Source organism: Dunckerocampus dactyliophorus, chromosome 4, assembly GCF_027744805.1.
Source record: "Dunckerocampus dactyliophorus isolate RoL2022-P2 chromosome 4, RoL_Ddac_1.1, whole genome shotgun sequence".
NCBI classification, from domain to species: Eukaryota; Metazoa; Chordata; class Actinopteri; order Syngnathiformes; family Syngnathidae; genus Dunckerocampus; species Dunckerocampus dactyliophorus.
Window position 1 is genome coordinate 34,708,837 of NC_072822.1, and position 17,069 is coordinate 34,725,905.

The window sequence follows — 17,069 nt, forward strand, 5'->3', positions numbered from 1 at the left end:
ATGTCTTTTTGGTCATGTCAAACAAACTCGACGGGCTCTTTTTTTTCAGGTTGCAAGACAAACTTACATTGTACATTTTTGTGCGTGATCTGTACGGCCAGCATGTGTCTTTTGTACGTTTTGCTAGTGTCAGGTTTAGGCAAAATGTCAATTTCGTATGTCGCACTTGTGGACTCTTAAGTGTGTCATGTACCACACGTGCACCCCAAATACGGAATTAGTGCAGCCAACGCACGTTCAGATACTGTATTTTGTACGACTTCCCGCAGTGACTCAGGGAATTACAAAAATCGCGCGGCCAAAAAAATTGTACACCTGGTTGTGACCGAGGCTGAACTGAAAACTTACAAAAACTCTGTAGACTTTTTCAAATGAGCTGCTGGTACAGATGATTGTAGCGCTTCCAAAACTACTGGACCAGCATGCAGAAGACTCGCAGGTATCATACTGAATGTACAAATCTCCCGGATAAAATACTGTAGCTTTTGGACGTCAGAAGGATGATGAGGAAGTGGTCGATCAACAATGTCTTTATTGAAACAACATCGCCAAAACATAACCAAACCAAACCCAGCCTTTCAAATACTTTATTGTTGTTATGGAAACCCTACTCCTCAATTGTGTGCTTCAATAATTGAGCTAATATGCTTCTGGGAGAACTGAACCAAAACAATATCTTACATTTGCAATCACTTTGCTAACATTTAGACAAAGATACTTTGTCCTTCCTCGGCTCCTTGATTGGAACAAGCTCAGAACTGGCCTTGCCTGTAACTGAAAACTGACAAAAACTCCAGAGACTTTTTTCAAATGAGCTCCTGGTACGTATGGCTGTAGCGCTTCTAAAACCGCTAGCCCAGCATGCACAAGTGCAGCATTTCCCATCCTTTTTGCGGGTATCAAGGCTGCCAACTCTTCGGATTCTGCAGAAAACTCCCGGAAATTGCGCTGAAGGTACAAATCTCCTGGATAAATTACTGTAGCTTTTGCTCGGGTGTTGAAAGGATGATGAGGAAGTGGTCAATCAACAATCTCTTTATTGAAACGTCCTCGCCAAAACATAGCTGAACCCCAACTTTTCAAATACTTCGTTGTTTTGTCAACCTTTACCCCGAATTGTGTGCTTCAATAGTTGAGCTAATATGCTGCTGCAAGAACTGAACCAAAACAGTATCTTACATTTGCAATCACTTTGCTAACATTTAAACAAAGACCTTCCTCGACTCCCTGATTGGAACAAGCTAAGAACTGGCCTTGCCAACCCTGTAAACTGACCTTTTGCCTTGACATCGTGACCATGTTTGGTGTTTGGCTGCTTTTTTCTGAGAGATTAGCCCGTATAATAGCAAATCTCCAAGGGTTTACTCAATCTCACAGACTTGGTAATTAGCAGGGACAGCTGGCAAAAGACCCTGAGACCGCTTCATGGAAATCCATTCCTGAGGGTTTCGTATGATGTAACAACTGCAGCTGTTGGTCTTCGACAAAGTAGACATTTTCATCAGATGTCATTGGTGTGCTTGAAATGAAGCAAAGTTTGTTGATATTGGGAAGAACCCTCCGTTCCAAACCTTTTCTCGTCCACGCGGGCTGGACTAAATGTGTCCGTGTGGCTTCCTGAAACGACTTTAAGTCAGTTGAGGCTTATCTTGACAAGTGTGCGAGCTCGTAGAGGAAGCGTGGCTTTGTGTTAGCGGATGGTGGGGTGGCGGGGGGCCCCCTCCAGGAGGAAATACCTCCATCCGCTTTGGGGGGGAAAACAAAAAAAAAAGTGCTCCTCTCTCCAACACTGATAAAAGAGTGACAGAGCTGAGCTGCATTTTCAGATGCAGCTTTTTAACGAGCGAGAAAGTATGGACCAGTCGGTTATAAAAACCGCAAAGTTGGGGGCGTGGTGGTGTGGGGTGTTATCACAGATGACATCATGCTACAGAGGAGGAACATCTGTCCAGCAGAAACATCCCAAACACCGCAGGTTACGACATTCCCACCATCATCATGTCTATCTTGCAAAGGCTGCAGGGTTTTTCCTTTAGACCCGGGCAGTACCGTACTCTCCAGCTTTTGCAGGGATGACGACATTCCCGAGGAAAATTCTCCAGTCATGACAAGCCCTTGTTCAGGTCCACCCCCGCCTCCCCTCGCTGACTTCATGTTGACGCTTCATTGTGTCGTTTTAGTTAAATCCCAACTTCATTGCGAATGAAAAGATGGGAGCCTGGTTGAAGAGATATGTGGGCGTCCCTCTGGCTTTGTCTGCCAGCGGTATGGCGAACTGGTTAACGACCACTTGACCTTCACAAATCAAATAATCCCAACGTGGACCTATTGATGGACATCAGCAATGAATCCACTCTTTGTGTCCTCGGCATGGTTGTGATTTCTGTGGCCAACGTTGAACAACAACCGCCTCTGTGGTTCCTGGGTCACAGCGTTTGCGTCACTATCACCGGTTCGAGTCCTGTGCAGTCCGTGGGGGGGTGTAGTGTTGAGGGGTCCTTCCTTTTGTCCAAAAAGTTGGTATGCACGAGCCCCCCAGCCCCCACCCACCGCCCCCTATGCTTCCAAGCACTCAGCGGCTGGCAGAGACTTAGTGAGGCGACAAAAGGCCTTGGGGCGCTGATTTAGTGAGAACCTGATCCTGGAGCAGGTGGTCTCTGTTGGTACCAGAACAAACCAGAAGGCAGATGTGGTCTCACCTTGCACGAAAACATCTACTGTGCAGAGACAGACGGCGTGACGCCATCGATGTGGAATCCATTCTAAGTGATATTTAGAGACGCGGCTTTCCTTACTACGTTCCCCAGTTACCGTGGTTGTCCCCGCCGCAAATGCAATCTAGTTTATTTGTTATTTTCTAAAACCTAGTTTAGTGCTAAAAACAACATTCAAGAATGTAATTTTGCCATCCTTTACACCAGTGGTTTCCAAAGTGTGGCACAGTGATCCTCCCATCAGGGAATATAATAGGGCTAGGGTTAGGATTGGGGTCAGGGTCAGGGTTCAGGTTAGGATTAGGGCCGTCGACTCCTCGGACAAACTGATTTTCATGATTTTTCTGCTGCCCCCAGACTGTGTTCGCTCTCTATTTACTCATTAAATAACTCCAAATCAATGTCGGGTTGGGTAAAATGTGTTTTCTTTATTACAGTAGATCCACGTTTTGTGCGGGGGCTACCTTCCCAGCTCGCTTGATGTGGCCGTTCCCCTCCGATTTGCAAAAACAGTGACTTGTAATTCACTCAGAGCACCTTCTCTCTTCAGTTGCCATTGTTTGCTCCAGGTTTAAGCCCTAAATATGCCTCACACACGCATTAAAGTATAAAATGTATGGGTACTCATCACTAGAGCTGCAACGTTTAATCGACAATCAATTATTCATTTAATCGACAGTTATTTTGGCATTCGATTCATATGTTTTTTCATTAAAAAATGTCAATATCTTCTGATTTCAACCTCTCAAATGTGAATATGTTTTAATTCCCTTAGTCATCCATGAAAGCAGACCTATTATCTCGTGTGTTTTCCAGCACAACAATAAATTCCACACATCAGCTTTGACTTTGGAAAACGGTAATGGACATTTTTGCCTCTTTTCTGTTATGTTGCGGAACAAACCACTGCTGTTTGTGTTTGCTTCATATTGATTGGGGCTGTCTAGGGCAGGGTGTCCAAAGTGTGGCCCAGGGGCCTACTGCGGCCCGGGACTTGTTTATTATTGATATAATCCACCAAATCACGGTGCTGTGATTGCAGAATTGAGGATCCCACTGCCTTATTCAAGCTGCTGCACCTCCCTGGAAGTCTTCTGTCACTCCGTCTCCCTGCTTTAAACCATTTAGAATACGACTTTTTCCTCTTAATATTTTGACAATTATTTCTCTAAATATTTTGACTTTATTCTCGTAAAGTAGCAAAAAAAATTTTCTCGTTAGATTACAGTTTATTTCTGTCAATATTTTGTAAAATTACTGCTGACATCCCGTTTTTTTTCTTGTCAAATTCTAATAATGAAAAAACAGCCACGGGCAGCACATTGGGAACCCTTGGCTAAGGATTATTATTTACATGAAGCAAAAGCTAATATTTACTCCGAAGCACAGAAGCCCTTCCTCAATATTGACTTGTTTGCTCGTCACACGCTGGAATAAAGTGCAAACTAGCGTGCGTAGTGGGAGTTGGTCGGGAGAACGCTAAGATAACAAAGCGCTTCGGGCTATTAGACAGTAGTTGGCCCCCGAGAGATTGATTCTTGTCCAAAGTTTCATCCTCACGACACTAGTTATGACTCACAGGTAGCACAAAACACAAAGCCTTGGCCTGGAATATACTTTGACAAGAAATTCACAAAGAAAATGCTGACATTTTGGCAAAATACAGTACAGGCCAAAGGTTCGGATACACACAACACAGCTGATGGTCCCAACCCCATTGGACTGTACGAAAAATATTTGTTTCAAAAAATTATGCATTGTTATTACATATAAAAAAATAATTTAAATAGTGTAATTTTTTTGGGAAACATTTTGTATAGTCCCAATGTTACAAATTTTATATTTTTCAAAATATTAAAAGAAAAGTCAGATTTAATGAGAAGGAAGTCGCAATTTTATGAAAATAAAGTCAAAATATTATGAGAGAATTTGTTTCTGACGAGAAAAAACAAAATATATAATTTTAAAATGGCAGGTAAAAACTTAACAGAAACACATTACACATATTTTGTAATTTTTAACAAAAAATTACCAATTTTTTGCCATATTAAACAAGTCACAATAAAGTCAACGTATTTTGAGAAAAAAGTTTTATTTTAAGGAGAATAGAAAAAAATATATTTGTTTTTAAAACAAAAATTTAATAAAATACATCATATTTTTACAAAAAATTATGTATTTTTACCAAAATAGTTTTAAAAAAATAGTTTTTTTTTTACAAAGTCAAAAAAATAAAAAAAATTTAAAGCCAAATAGTATTTTTTTACAAAAAAATTATGAATTTTTACTAAAAAAGTACAACAATTTTACTAAAAAAAAAAAAACCCACACAATTTTTTTTTTTTTTTTTTTACCATATTAAGTCGCAGTTTTACGACAATAAAGTCCAAATATTTCAAGTAAAAAGTCTGATTCTAAGGAGTAAAAAAGTTGTAACTTTACGAGGATGAAGTCAAAATCTGAAAAATGAAACATGTTCTACAGCCAAAAAAGACACAATTTTAATTATTTCATTTTAAACAATGTTTTCCATATGGAACAACAAATACTTCAAAATATCACCGTGGCCCCCTGCATCAGATTTTTCAGTATGTGGGCCTCGGTGGACACCCCTGGTCTAATTACATGGACATGTGTTTATTGATATTGAGTAGCCCCCAGTTAGCGGGGGTCTAAGAGGGTTAAGTGAAGCTCTCAGTAACTTGCTGTTGTGACTCCAAACACGCACACGTCTGCTGTTTGTTTTTACTTTCTGTTGGTTTCCGTGCGCTTGTTTAACCCGTGCGAGCAGCTTCTACGTGGTGCTCGTCTTCTCTCCGCGCAGGGACACACTTTTGTTGCAACAGTTAGCTGACCTGAGGTAACTCGTTGATCAACAAGCGCGCCATTGTTCACGCTTCGCTAACACAATGAACACATCCTGATGACGAGGACTTGCGTGCCGTGGCATCGTCCAGAAAAGGAGCGTAAGACCATGACCCACCCCCACACAAACGTTGGCGTCATTGTTCATTTGCTCGACAGTGTTTGGACAGAAGTGAAATAAACTTATGCTCAGGTAAAATGAGCGTCTTCAACTTCAGATGGCTAAAGGAGCTGGCCATGACGCAGTACTGTGGCGGTCCAAATGTATTTGTGGCATGCCACCACAAATGAATGTATGGGAAACAATGAAATGGGCAATTCTGCTGTCACTGTAAACGTTGCCGTGGTAACGGTGCGCTGCAGCTCTGCTAAATGACCTCATGAATGAATCACGTTTTCCTTAACACAATCATTTTAACACCGGGTGTCCAAAGTGCGGCTTGGGGGCCATATACGCTCTATAAAAATTAAAAAAATAAAAATTCAAAAAATTACAAAAAAAGGGAGAAAAAACAGCTTTAAATTCACAAGAAAAGTCAAAATATAAAGACAAAAAAATAAAGTCAAAATATAAATAGAAAAAAGTCGAATTCCAACAACAAAACATGCTGCAATTTTACTGGAATTACATCAAAATATTAAGAGATAAAAGTCTGATTTAACGGGGGTCAAAATATTAAGAGAAAAAGTCACAATTTTAAGAAAATAAAGCCAAAATCCAAAGAGAAAAGTTGTATTCTTAAGAGAGAAAAAAAGTCCCAATTTGAGGAGAATAAAGTCAAAATATCAAGAGATAAAAGCCATAGTCTAACGAGAAACAAGTTACAATTTGACCAGAATTGAGTCAAAATATTTAGAGAAAAAGTCTTACTCTAAGGGGAAAAAAGTATAAATTTTACGAGAATAAAGTCAAAATATTACGAGTAAAGTCGCCTCCTAATGTGAAAAAAAATCCCAATTTTATGAGAATAAAGTAAAAATATCAAGAGATAAAAGTCGTATTCTAACGAGAAACAAGTCACAATTTTATGAGAATAAAGTCAAAATACTTAGAGAAAAAAGTCTTACTCTAAGGAGGAAAAAAATTGCAATTTTAATAGAATAAAGTCAAAATATTATGAGAAGTCGAATTTTTAAGGAGGAAAAAAAAAGTCTCAATTCTGCGAGAATAAAGTCAAAATATGACGAGATGATAATAATATTGGTTGAACACATACTTCATATCCCCTCATTTCACAATGTATTCCAGGGTAAATGTTGATCTTAGAATATTTCTTTCTCCTTTATCAAGTGACAGTTGTGACAAATAGCTTACAGGATGGGGTGTGTGTGTTTGTAGGAGGCTTCTCAGTGGTCTTCCTGGCTCGTACACACAGCGGCGTCCGCTGCGCTCTCAAGAGGATGTATGTCAACAATGTCCCAGACCTGAACGTCCACAAGCGGGAGATCACCATCATGGTACAATACAAAGCTGTCTGTGATGCTGTCATGAATAAAAGCCATAATAGACCAGCCCAGCCAGTTGCAATTAGATTTGTATGAGAAGACGAAGGTATTTCTTGCTGTACAAAGGACTTCTCCAGGGTTTCAGCTAAACGCTTCTCACTAAAGACCACTGCCAGGGTTGGCATTTGTGCACAATGCAAAACATTTTTCTAAAGTGTGCTTGTAGGTCTGATCCCCGTCATGTCCTCCCTCCCTGCAGAAAGAGCTGTCGGGCCATAAGAACGTCGTGGGCTACCTGGACTCGGCCGTCAATACCGTGTCAGACAGCGTGTGGGAAGTCCTCATCCTCATGGAGTACTGCAAAGGTACACTTCCTGCTTTTGCATCACAATAGGATGCTAGATATCTGAACCACCTTTTGATGAACACATTGTAAGTAAGGTGACTGTGCATCCCACTGGACTGCAATCTTATCTGTGGAAGTGGGGTTGCATTTCATTTCTATGCATGGGAAAGACAAAAAGTGATGAAAAAAAACCTGAAAAGCAAAACAGATGTATTTAGAAATACAAGTGCCGCTTCCTTTTGTGTTTTTTTTTTAATGTCACAAGCAAGACTGAGCCGGCTTGCAGGGGTGGCGTGTGGGAGGCACATTGGGACCCGCTGCTCGTTGAGAAGAGCGATACATGCGTTCATGTTAGTCTCCAGAAGTGTCCAGACCAGAAAATGATGCTACATTTGTCGCTTTGACCGTCTAGAAGGTTCTGAATACTCGCTGAAGTGAAAATATTCAGAGAAAGAAGTCAGATTTGGACGAGGAAAAAAAGTTGCAATTTAACGAGAATAAAGAAAAAAAACTTGTATTTTAAGGAGAAAAAATGTCCCAATTTTATGAGAATGAAGTCAAAGTATAAAGAGAGAAAGGCCGTACGAGAAAAAAAAAGTTGTAATTTTGAGTATGAAGTGGGAATATTAAGAGAAAAAAAGTTGTATTCTAAGGAGAAAAAAACTTTCCAATTTTATTAGAATAAAGTCAAAATATCAGCAGTTGAGAAGCAACTGCCCTGCTGGAGTCTGTGCTAAAGACATCACGGCCGGTCTGTCTGCGTTTCAGCGGGCCAGGTGGTGAAGCAGATGAACCAGCGGCTGAACGTGGGCTTCAGCGAGGCCGAAGTCCTGCACATCTTCTGTGACACGTGCGAGGCGGTGGCGCGGCTGCACCAGTGCAAGACCCCCATCATCCACAGAGACCTCAAGGTCAGGACGAGCTTCTCAGACGGCCTGTATGTTTGTTTGTGTGTGCGTTTGCAAGCAGGATCTCACTCGGGAACGTAACTCTTCAATGTGTCCCAATGCTGGCAAGAGGGTGAAGCTTGTGGATTGACTTTAACTGAGCTGAAATATAAAACGTGCTTAGTCAGCAGAGCTTTTCCACTCATTCCAACTCCTCAGCTTCCTCTTCTGCACCCTTGTTTCCTTTGCCAGCTTGTGTTCGTATTTCCTTCCCTTCCTGTGTTCTCCCCTCACAAATGCTTTCCAAAGTGGCCCCACTTTAAGTTCACCTTCAGCTGACTTCATCTTCAGGGTTTAAAAATAAAAAATAAAAAATTGCAGTATAGGCTCCCAGCCAGATTACTCTGCAGATGATCAGAAGCCTTTGTGGGCCACCATGCGAGGGACCTCTAAAAAGGATGCGCGCCCCTCATGCGCAAATGCTGGGCCTCTGTTAGGCCCCCTTGGCTTATGTAACAGCGCAGGGACACAAAAGAGCGTGGCGGCTCAGTCATGTGTCACTGAAGGAAGTGACCATCACACTTTCATGGAGTTAGCTTTCATTGTGTGCACCTTTTTTTTCCAGGGAGAGCTTTGCTAGTTTGTGCAAAACGTGTAGACAGCAGACCATCACCCACGCAAACGATACACCACTGCAACCACAAAAGAGGGGAAAAGTCTGATTCTAACGAGAAAAACTTTGCAACTTTATGGGAATAAAGTCCAAAGATTTTGAGAAAAAAGTCTGATTCTAACGAGAATAAAGTCAAAATTTTGACGAGAAAAAATTCAGATTTTAACAAGACAAAAAGTCTCAATTTTACAAGAATTTAAGTCAAAATATTTCAAGAAAAAGTCGGACTCTAATGGGGGGAAAGTCACAATTTTACAAGAACAAAATCAAAACATTCCGAAAAAAAAGTCTGATTCGAACGAGAAAAAAATTTCACAATTTCATGAGAATAAAGTCAAAATATTTTTTGAGAAAAATGTCGGATTCTGAGGAGACTGAAGTGAAAATATTACTACAAAAAGGGTCGTATTGTTAGGAGAAAAAGGCCACAATTTTATGACAATAAAGTTAAAATATTACAAGAAAAAAGTTTGATTCGAAATGAGAGAAAAAAAAAATCACAATTTTACGAGAATAAAGTCAAAATATTTTGACAAAAAAGTCGGATGCTTACGAGAATAAAGTGAAAATATTACCAGAAAGAAGTCGTATTGTAAGGAAAAAAAGTTGCAATTTATGAAAATACAGTTTGAGGAAAAAAAAATCCTATAGTAAGGAGAAAAAAGTTGCAAATTTACGAGGGTCAAAATATTACGAGAAAATAGTAGTTTTTACAAAGGATAAAAGTCGCAATTTTACGAGAATGAAGTCAAAATATTTTGAGAAAAAGGTTGTAAGGGCAAAAGTAAAATGTCTCCTAGCATAAAGTGAAAATATTACAAGAAAAAGGGTCATACTATAAGGAGAAAAAAGCAGCAGTTTTACGAGAATAAAGTGAAAATATTACGAGAAAAAAGTTGTATTTTATAAAGGAAAAAAAAATTGCAATTTTACAAAAATAAATAAAAACATTTTGAGAAAAAAGTCTGATTCTAGCGAGAATAATGTCAAAATATTGACAAGAAAAAAGTCATTATTTAAAGAAAAAGTCGGACTCAAACGGGGGAAAAAAGGTCGCAATTTTACAGGAGTAAAGTCAAAATATTACGAGAAAAAAAGTAGTATTTTACAAAGGATGAAAGTCGCAATTTTACGAGAATGAAGTCAAAATATCTTGAGAAAAAAGGTCGTAAGGACAAAAAAAGTCAAATTTTTCGGAGAATAAAAATATTTTGAGAGTCATAAATCTAATGAGAAAAAGTCGCAATTTCACGAGAATAAAGTCAAAATATAAAAAAAAAAAGTCGTATTTTAAGTGAAAATATGACAAGAAAAAGGGTCGCATTATAAGGAGAAAAAAGCAGCAGTTTTATGAGATTAAAGTTGAAATATTATGAGAAAAAAGTTGGATTCGAATGAGGAAAAAGTTGCAATTTTACGAGAAAGTTGAAAATATTACGAGAAAAAAGTTTTATTTTAAAAAGGAAAAACATTGCAATTTTACAAGAATAAATAAAAACATTTTGGGAAAAGGTCACATTGTAACGAGAATAAAAGTCGCAGTTTTATGAGAATGAAAGTAAAATATTACATGAAAATGTCGCACTTTAACGAGGAAAAAAGTGCCAGTTTGACTTTCAAGGTGTAATATTAAGCGCACGAATTAACATTTTGTGGATGTCATTGGCGTGTCATCCGGCAGGTGGAGAACATCCTCCTGAACGACCAGGGCAGCTACGTGCTGTGCGACTTCGGCAGCGCCACTCACAAGGTTCTGCAGCCGCATAAAGACGGCGTGACCGCCGTGGAGGACGAGATCAAGAAGTAAGTCACTCAAATGGAACTCAGGGGCGATGTTTGTCTGCCTCGCTCTTGCCTTCGGTCGGGTTCAAAGGTAAAAACACTCGAACCCGCGGACTGGCCTACTGACGTCGACATAAGCGGTTGTTGACGTAGACAAAACGGAAACTAGACATTGCTTGCACATTTACTCGTGACTTTGTCCAGAGTGAGTTGCCGTGTGGTGTTAGGATGCCATCTACTGGATGAATATGTAACGGCAGGCTACACCAGGGGTGTCCAAAGTGCGGCCCCGGGGGTGCTGTTTTTAATGGCCCGCGGCACATTCCAAATAGAAAACTAAATAAGAGAACGGAAAACACTGACAAATCGTTTTACAAGAATAAAGTCAAAATATACATGCAGCATGAAAAAGTCTGCATTTTAGGAGAATAAGGTTGTAATATTTTGATGAAAAATAACGTCATGAAGTTGAAATGTTAAAGAAAAAAGGCCGTATCTCTTAAGTTGTAATTTTATGACAAGAGTTATCATTTTATGAGAATAAAGTCCAAATATTCAGGAAAAAAGTGGTATTCTAATGACAAAAAAGTCACAATTTTACAAGAATAAAGGTGTCATATTATGTGTGTCATTTTAGTAATGACACACATAAAAACAATTTTTTTTTAATTTTATATTATGAGAAACAATAACAACAAAATGTTAAAGTTATAATAATATATCAAAAAAGTCGAAATAAGGGAATAATTACAAAAAGAAAATTTGCAAGAAGAAAGTTTAAATAGTTTGGGGGGGGGACAAAAGTAGAATAAAGTAAAAATTTGAAGGCAAAAAAGTCATATTCTAACGAGAAAAAAAAGTTGCAATTTTCCAGGAATAAACTCGTATTATGTTGCAAAAATGTCATTTTTAGTAGCATAGAGTTGAAAACATTAAATAATATTATGTTGTTGTTGTTGTTTTAAGTCGTAACATTATGAGAAACAAACAAAACAAAATAAAGTTGTTTTTGGAAAAGTCCCAATATTATGGAATTAAAGTCCAAATATTATGACAATAAAGTCATAATAATACAAAAAGACACTTTGCAAAGATTATTTAAGAAAAAAGAAAATGGGGAAAAAAAACGGTAAAAATGGAGGGGAAAAGAGCAAAGGCTCAAGTTCATATTAATAATGTACTTTTTTATGCAGTTTTTTCTTACCATATCGATACAAAATATCAAAGTAGCGCTTGCATTCTTTCAATTTTCAGTATGTGACCCTCGCTGGAAAAAGTTTGGACGCCCCAAGGCCACCTGTGGTTGTGAGCGAGGGTGACCAGATAGCGCCTAACCTTAAAAATAAATAAATAAATAAAAATAAAAGGGCCGCCACAAACAAACTTATGGGAAACCCCGAGGTACGTCAAAGTCGACTTAAGCGGGCACTTTTTAGTAATAAGACAAACACGGTGGATGAGGACTTGCTTGTTGGCGGACGTAGGTTGGATTGTGATTGATGTGTTTGAGTGTCATAACAGGAGGTTGTTTGCATGCACTGCCAGTTCACGGCGTGTTTTTGGACCTTGTGAAGTCCATACGCATGCAGGTGGTGTTGCTGCACGCTAATTGGTAACCTGCTTTGTCGCTTGAACCTGCAGGTACACCACCCTCTCGTACCGGGCGCCAGAGATGATTAACTTGTACGCAGGGAAAGCCATCACCACTAAAGCTGATATATGGGTAAGTGTGTGCTGGCGGACGGCTGGTTTATCCTGCTCGTGTCCTTGCCGTTAACTCTGCCCTGACAGGTTCCTCCTCCTCCTCCTCCTCCTCCTCCTCCTCACTGCCTCGCCCGCCCGACTTTGTTTACCTTCTCCAGCTCGCTGACTGCTCCCCCTCGCCCCACCCGCTCGTAAAAACATTGTGTAGCGTCTCTCCCGACAAAGCCAGGTCTCCTGCCCGCTCGCCTCTATTTTCCCTTTCTTTGACATAATGAGTCCCAGGTGACGACCTTGTTTGATTTGAAGGTGAGAGCCGCGTTTGGACGGCGGCCAGTTGAGAGGAGCGATCACGTGTGCACGCTTGGACTTTGAAACAAGAGCAGGATGCTGTCGCTTGAATGAGGAGTCAACTATTATAGTGGAAACGCCAAAGCTGGCTGGGGGGCATAAACGGTGGCACCGGGGGGTCATTTTGCAGCCTGCAGATCGACTTCATCAATTCATGCTCAGACTGGATAGGACAGCTCGAGTCAGAATAGATTTTTCCAACTAGCATTTGACTAGAGTTGTCGAATCAAGTCTTTGCACATGAACTGATAAAGCCTAGTCAGGCTAAAGCTGTCCTATCTAGTATGTGAGCATGAACTGATGAAGCCTAGTCAGGCTAAAGCTGTCCTATCTAGTATGTGAGCATGAACTGATGAAGCCTAGTCAGGCTAAAGCTGTCCTATCTAGTATGTGAGCATGAACTGATGAAGCCTAGTCAGGCTAAAGCTGTCCTATCTAGTATGTGAGCATGAACTGATGAAGCCTAGTCTGACTAGAGCTGTCCTTGCTAGTCTTTGAGCATGAACTGATGAAACTTTGGCTAGAGCTGTCCTCGCTCATCTTTGAGCATGAAATGTTGAAACCCAGTCAGACTAGAGCTGCCCTATCTAGTCTTTGAACATGAACTGATGAAACGTAGTCAGACTAGAACTGCCCTATCTAGTATTTGACTAGAGCTGTCTTATCTAGTTTTTGAAGATGAACTGATGAAACTTAGATTAGAGCTGTCATATCTAGTATTTCATTAGAGCTGTCCTATCTAGTCTTTGAAGATAAACTGATGAAACTTAGATTAGAGCTGTCATATCTAGTATTTTATTAGATCTGTCCTATCTAGTCTTTGAACATGTACTGATGAAACTTAATTAGAGCTGTTCTACCGAGTCTTTGAGCATGACCTGATTTAGTCTGACTAGAGCTGTCCTATCTAGTCTTTGAACATGAACTGGTGAAACTTAGATTGGAGCTGTCCTATCTAGTATTTGACTAGCGTTGTCCTATCTAGTCTTTGAGCATGACCTGATTTAGTCTGACTAGAGCTGTCCTATCTAGTCTTTGAACATGAACTGGTGAATCTTAGATTGGAGCTGTCCTATCTAGTATTTGACTAGAGCTGTCCTATCTAGTCTTTGAGCATGAACTGATGAAGCTTGATTGGAGGCGAGGCGAAACATCTTCTCAGACAACCCGGACAGTCCAGTTGCGACACTGGAGTGTACCGCTTTTTGGGATTTGTTCTTTTGGAATACGGGCGTGAAGGAGTTCCATCTTCCAAGTCTTGTGCATGTAGGACAAGCCTTGCAGCCGTTGCGCAACCAACTCGCGCTTCCTGTCAGCTCACCCCAGCACGCTCACTTCCTGTTCTATGTTTGGAGCGCAGTAACTTGTGTGACATGTCTCACCGCGCCTCACATGTGCGGTTTGGCGTGCGGCGCGATGCCGAGCCTCATCAGACGCCCTGAAGGCAGCAAGCTGATTCCAAAGTCGTTTATCTCAAGATGCACTTGAATGCATCTTGCATGAGCGGCCTGTGGACTTGTTTGGGCGGCCATATTGCTCAGGGCTAAAACTTCACTGCCACGGCCTTGGGCTCAGCAACGAACATTGTTGCTGGCAGTTTGTTCTTCTCAGTGTTGCTTTCTTTTGCTCCAACCCCCTCCTCTCTTTTATTTGTTAAACCTGGCATGATTTACCCGAGACGACGCACGACCCTTCCGCAACGCCCCACGGAAAGCAGATAGTCTAACTGCACCGCACGTCGTGTCTCTCCGCAGGCGCTGGGATGCTTGTTGTACAAGCTGTGTTTCTTCACGCTTCCATTCGGGGAGAGTCAGGTTGCCATATGCGACGGAACCTTCATCGTTCCGGATAACTCCAAATTCTCCCTCAAGCTGCACTGCTTAATCAGTAAGTTTCAATATGCCAACATCATTTTTTTTTGGACAGTGTTTGTCACGCATTCCTGATTAAAAAATAAATAAATACTACAGTAGTATTGTTAGTCTCTACACTTTGTCTTCCTGCAAAAGTTGAGCCTGTTCAAACCAGTCTGCTAGCTTGTTTACTACGCCTTCCCCTTCTGTGAATGCACGCCCTGATCTTTACAACAACGGCGCTGCCTAGTGGCCAAAGAGAGAAGTGCAAGAAGCCAATTTATTATTATTATTATTATTATTATTATTATTATTATTATTATGAACCGGTTCTGTCTCATGCAGGATATATGCTCGAACCAGATCAGGAGAAGAGACCAGACATTTACCAAGTGTCCTACTTTGCCTTCAAGTTTGCAGGAAGGGATTGTCCTGTGCCAAATATCTTTGTAAGTCTTCTTTTTTTCACTATCCAAGCACCTATTATTGCCTCCTTTTTTTATTAGTATTTTTTCTTTTTCTCCAGAGCTCTGCCATCCCCACGTCGTTACCTGAGCCCCTGACGGCCAGCGAGGTGGCAGCTAAGAAAAGCATGACGAAAGCAAGGTACCGCTCCATCTGCAGTTCCACGTATTGGCGTGCGGGACGCATCGCCTAATTACCACCGCATGGCGTGTGTTTCTCGTCAGGATACGAGACTCGGTGGGCCCGACAGAGACCTCCATCGCCCCCAGACAGAGGCCCAAGGCGGCAAACAGCAACGTCCTGCCGCTGGCCACCGTCACGCCTGTCAAGATGACCGTGCCTTCTGCGCCCGTCAGCAATGGTCAGAAAGGTGCGCCAAACTTCACGTTCCTTGTGAGAATCGCTGCAAGAATGCGTGTCAGTGACGGGGGCTAACAACTTAGATATATTTCAAGAAAAAGGTGCATCTCAGCTTTGTCAAACAGGTGAAAATACATATCATACATATCACTCTTTGCTCTTTTTCCCCATTTTTGCTGTTGCTTTTTTTAATTTTAATTTTCCAAATATTTCCACTTAACCTAAACAATCCTTTGCAAAAATGTCTTCATTCTTCTTAATATTATGACTTTATTCCCATAATACTATAATGTAATGATATTATATATTATAATAAAACCTAATTTCCCAAATATTACAACTTTATGTTGTTTTGTTTGTGATATTATGACTTGAAAAAAATACTTTTTTCTTGACTATTTCAACTCTATGCTGCTGAAATGACATTTTTTCCTCATAATATTCGGTTGTTAGCAGAGGACATTTTTTTCTTAATATTTGTACTTTATTCTTGTAAAATTAGAGGTGTTTTTTTCATTTCTGTTTTTTTTTTTTTTTACATTTTCCAACTATTTCAGCTTTTTCTTGTAAATGTTCTTTATTCCCATAATATTTTGACTTTATCGTCGTAACATCATAACTTTATCTGCAGCCTAATTTTCCAAATATTACAACTTTTTTTTGGGTTGTTTCTCATATTATGACTTTAAAAAAAAAAGGAAATTTAAGTATGACAACTCTATGCTACTAAAATGACATTTGTCCTTATTTGTTACCAGTTTATTCTCATAAAATTGTGACTATTTTTTTACTTTATTCTTGTAAAATTAGATCTTTTTTTTTGCCATTTCTGCTGGGTTTTTTTGTTAATTTTCCAACTATTTCAACTTTTTTCTTATAAATGTTCTTCTCGTAGTACTTTCGTTTTGTTATCGTAATATTATGACTGTATTCCCATAATATTATTAATACTTTATTCTCGTAACATCATTTTTTCTGCAACCTCGTTTTCCAAAAATGACAACTTTGTTGTTTTGTTTGTCAAAATATTATGACTTGAAAAAAGAACATTTTTTCTTTAATATGTCAGCTCTATGCTACTAAAGTGACGTTATTTTTCCTCATAATATTACAACGTATTTTCTTTTTTTCCTGTTAATATTTTGCCTTTATTTATTGTAAAATTACTGCTGATTTTTCCGACTTTGCTGTGTTTTTTTTTTGTTTTGTTTAGTTTTTTTTGTCTTGCTAAATTATATTTTTTAGAATGTGCCACGGGCTGCACTTTGGACACCCCTGTGCTACATGAGCTTAATGCTATTTTGCTAGCAGTTAGCCTGTTCTCACCTAGCAAGGCAACGGTAAGCATTTAATTTAGGCTTCCACCTCCGAAAAGAGGTCTGTAAACCCTCCTCCTGGTGCGTCATGAGTCTTTGACTCGTCTGTCATGCATATCCTCCCAGGGCCCACGCCTGTTTCGGGACAGCCTCCCGTGCAGCCGCAGCCCGGTAGTCAGCAGCACCGCGTCCTGCAGCAGCTGCAGCCAGGTGACCTGCGCCTGCAGCAGCTGCACCACCAACAGCAGCAGCAAGCACTGCAGCAGCAACACGCCAATGCACAGCAACTCCAATACCTCCAGGTAACCTG

The 17,069-nt window shown here is 40.1% G+C and overlaps 1 protein-coding gene across 2 annotated transcripts in view; it reads left to right on the forward strand.

Annotated features, from left to right (window-relative positions):
* bmp2k (BMP2 inducible kinase) overlaps nucleotides 1–17,069 on the forward strand; it is a 37,231-nt gene that overhangs the window by 7,573 nt on the left and 12,589 nt on the right. For both annotated transcript variants that reach the window (XM_054772297.1, XM_054772298.1), the window contains exons 2-11: nucleotides 6,919–7,037; nucleotides 7,285–7,390; nucleotides 8,140–8,282; nucleotides 10,613–10,734; nucleotides 12,355–12,436; nucleotides 14,520–14,652; nucleotides 14,964–15,067; nucleotides 15,145–15,224; nucleotides 15,308–15,453; nucleotides 16,886–17,061. In XM_054772297.1, the coding sequence (XP_054628272.1) occupies nucleotides 6,919–7,037; nucleotides 7,285–7,390; nucleotides 8,140–8,282; nucleotides 10,613–10,734; nucleotides 12,355–12,436; nucleotides 14,520–14,652; nucleotides 14,964–15,067; nucleotides 15,145–15,224; nucleotides 15,308–15,453; nucleotides 16,886–17,061 (1,211 nt within the window). The remainder of the gene's footprint in view (nucleotides 1–6,918; nucleotides 7,038–7,284; nucleotides 7,391–8,139; nucleotides 8,283–10,612; nucleotides 10,735–12,354; nucleotides 12,437–14,519; nucleotides 14,653–14,963; nucleotides 15,068–15,144; nucleotides 15,225–15,307; nucleotides 15,454–16,885; nucleotides 17,062–17,069) is intronic.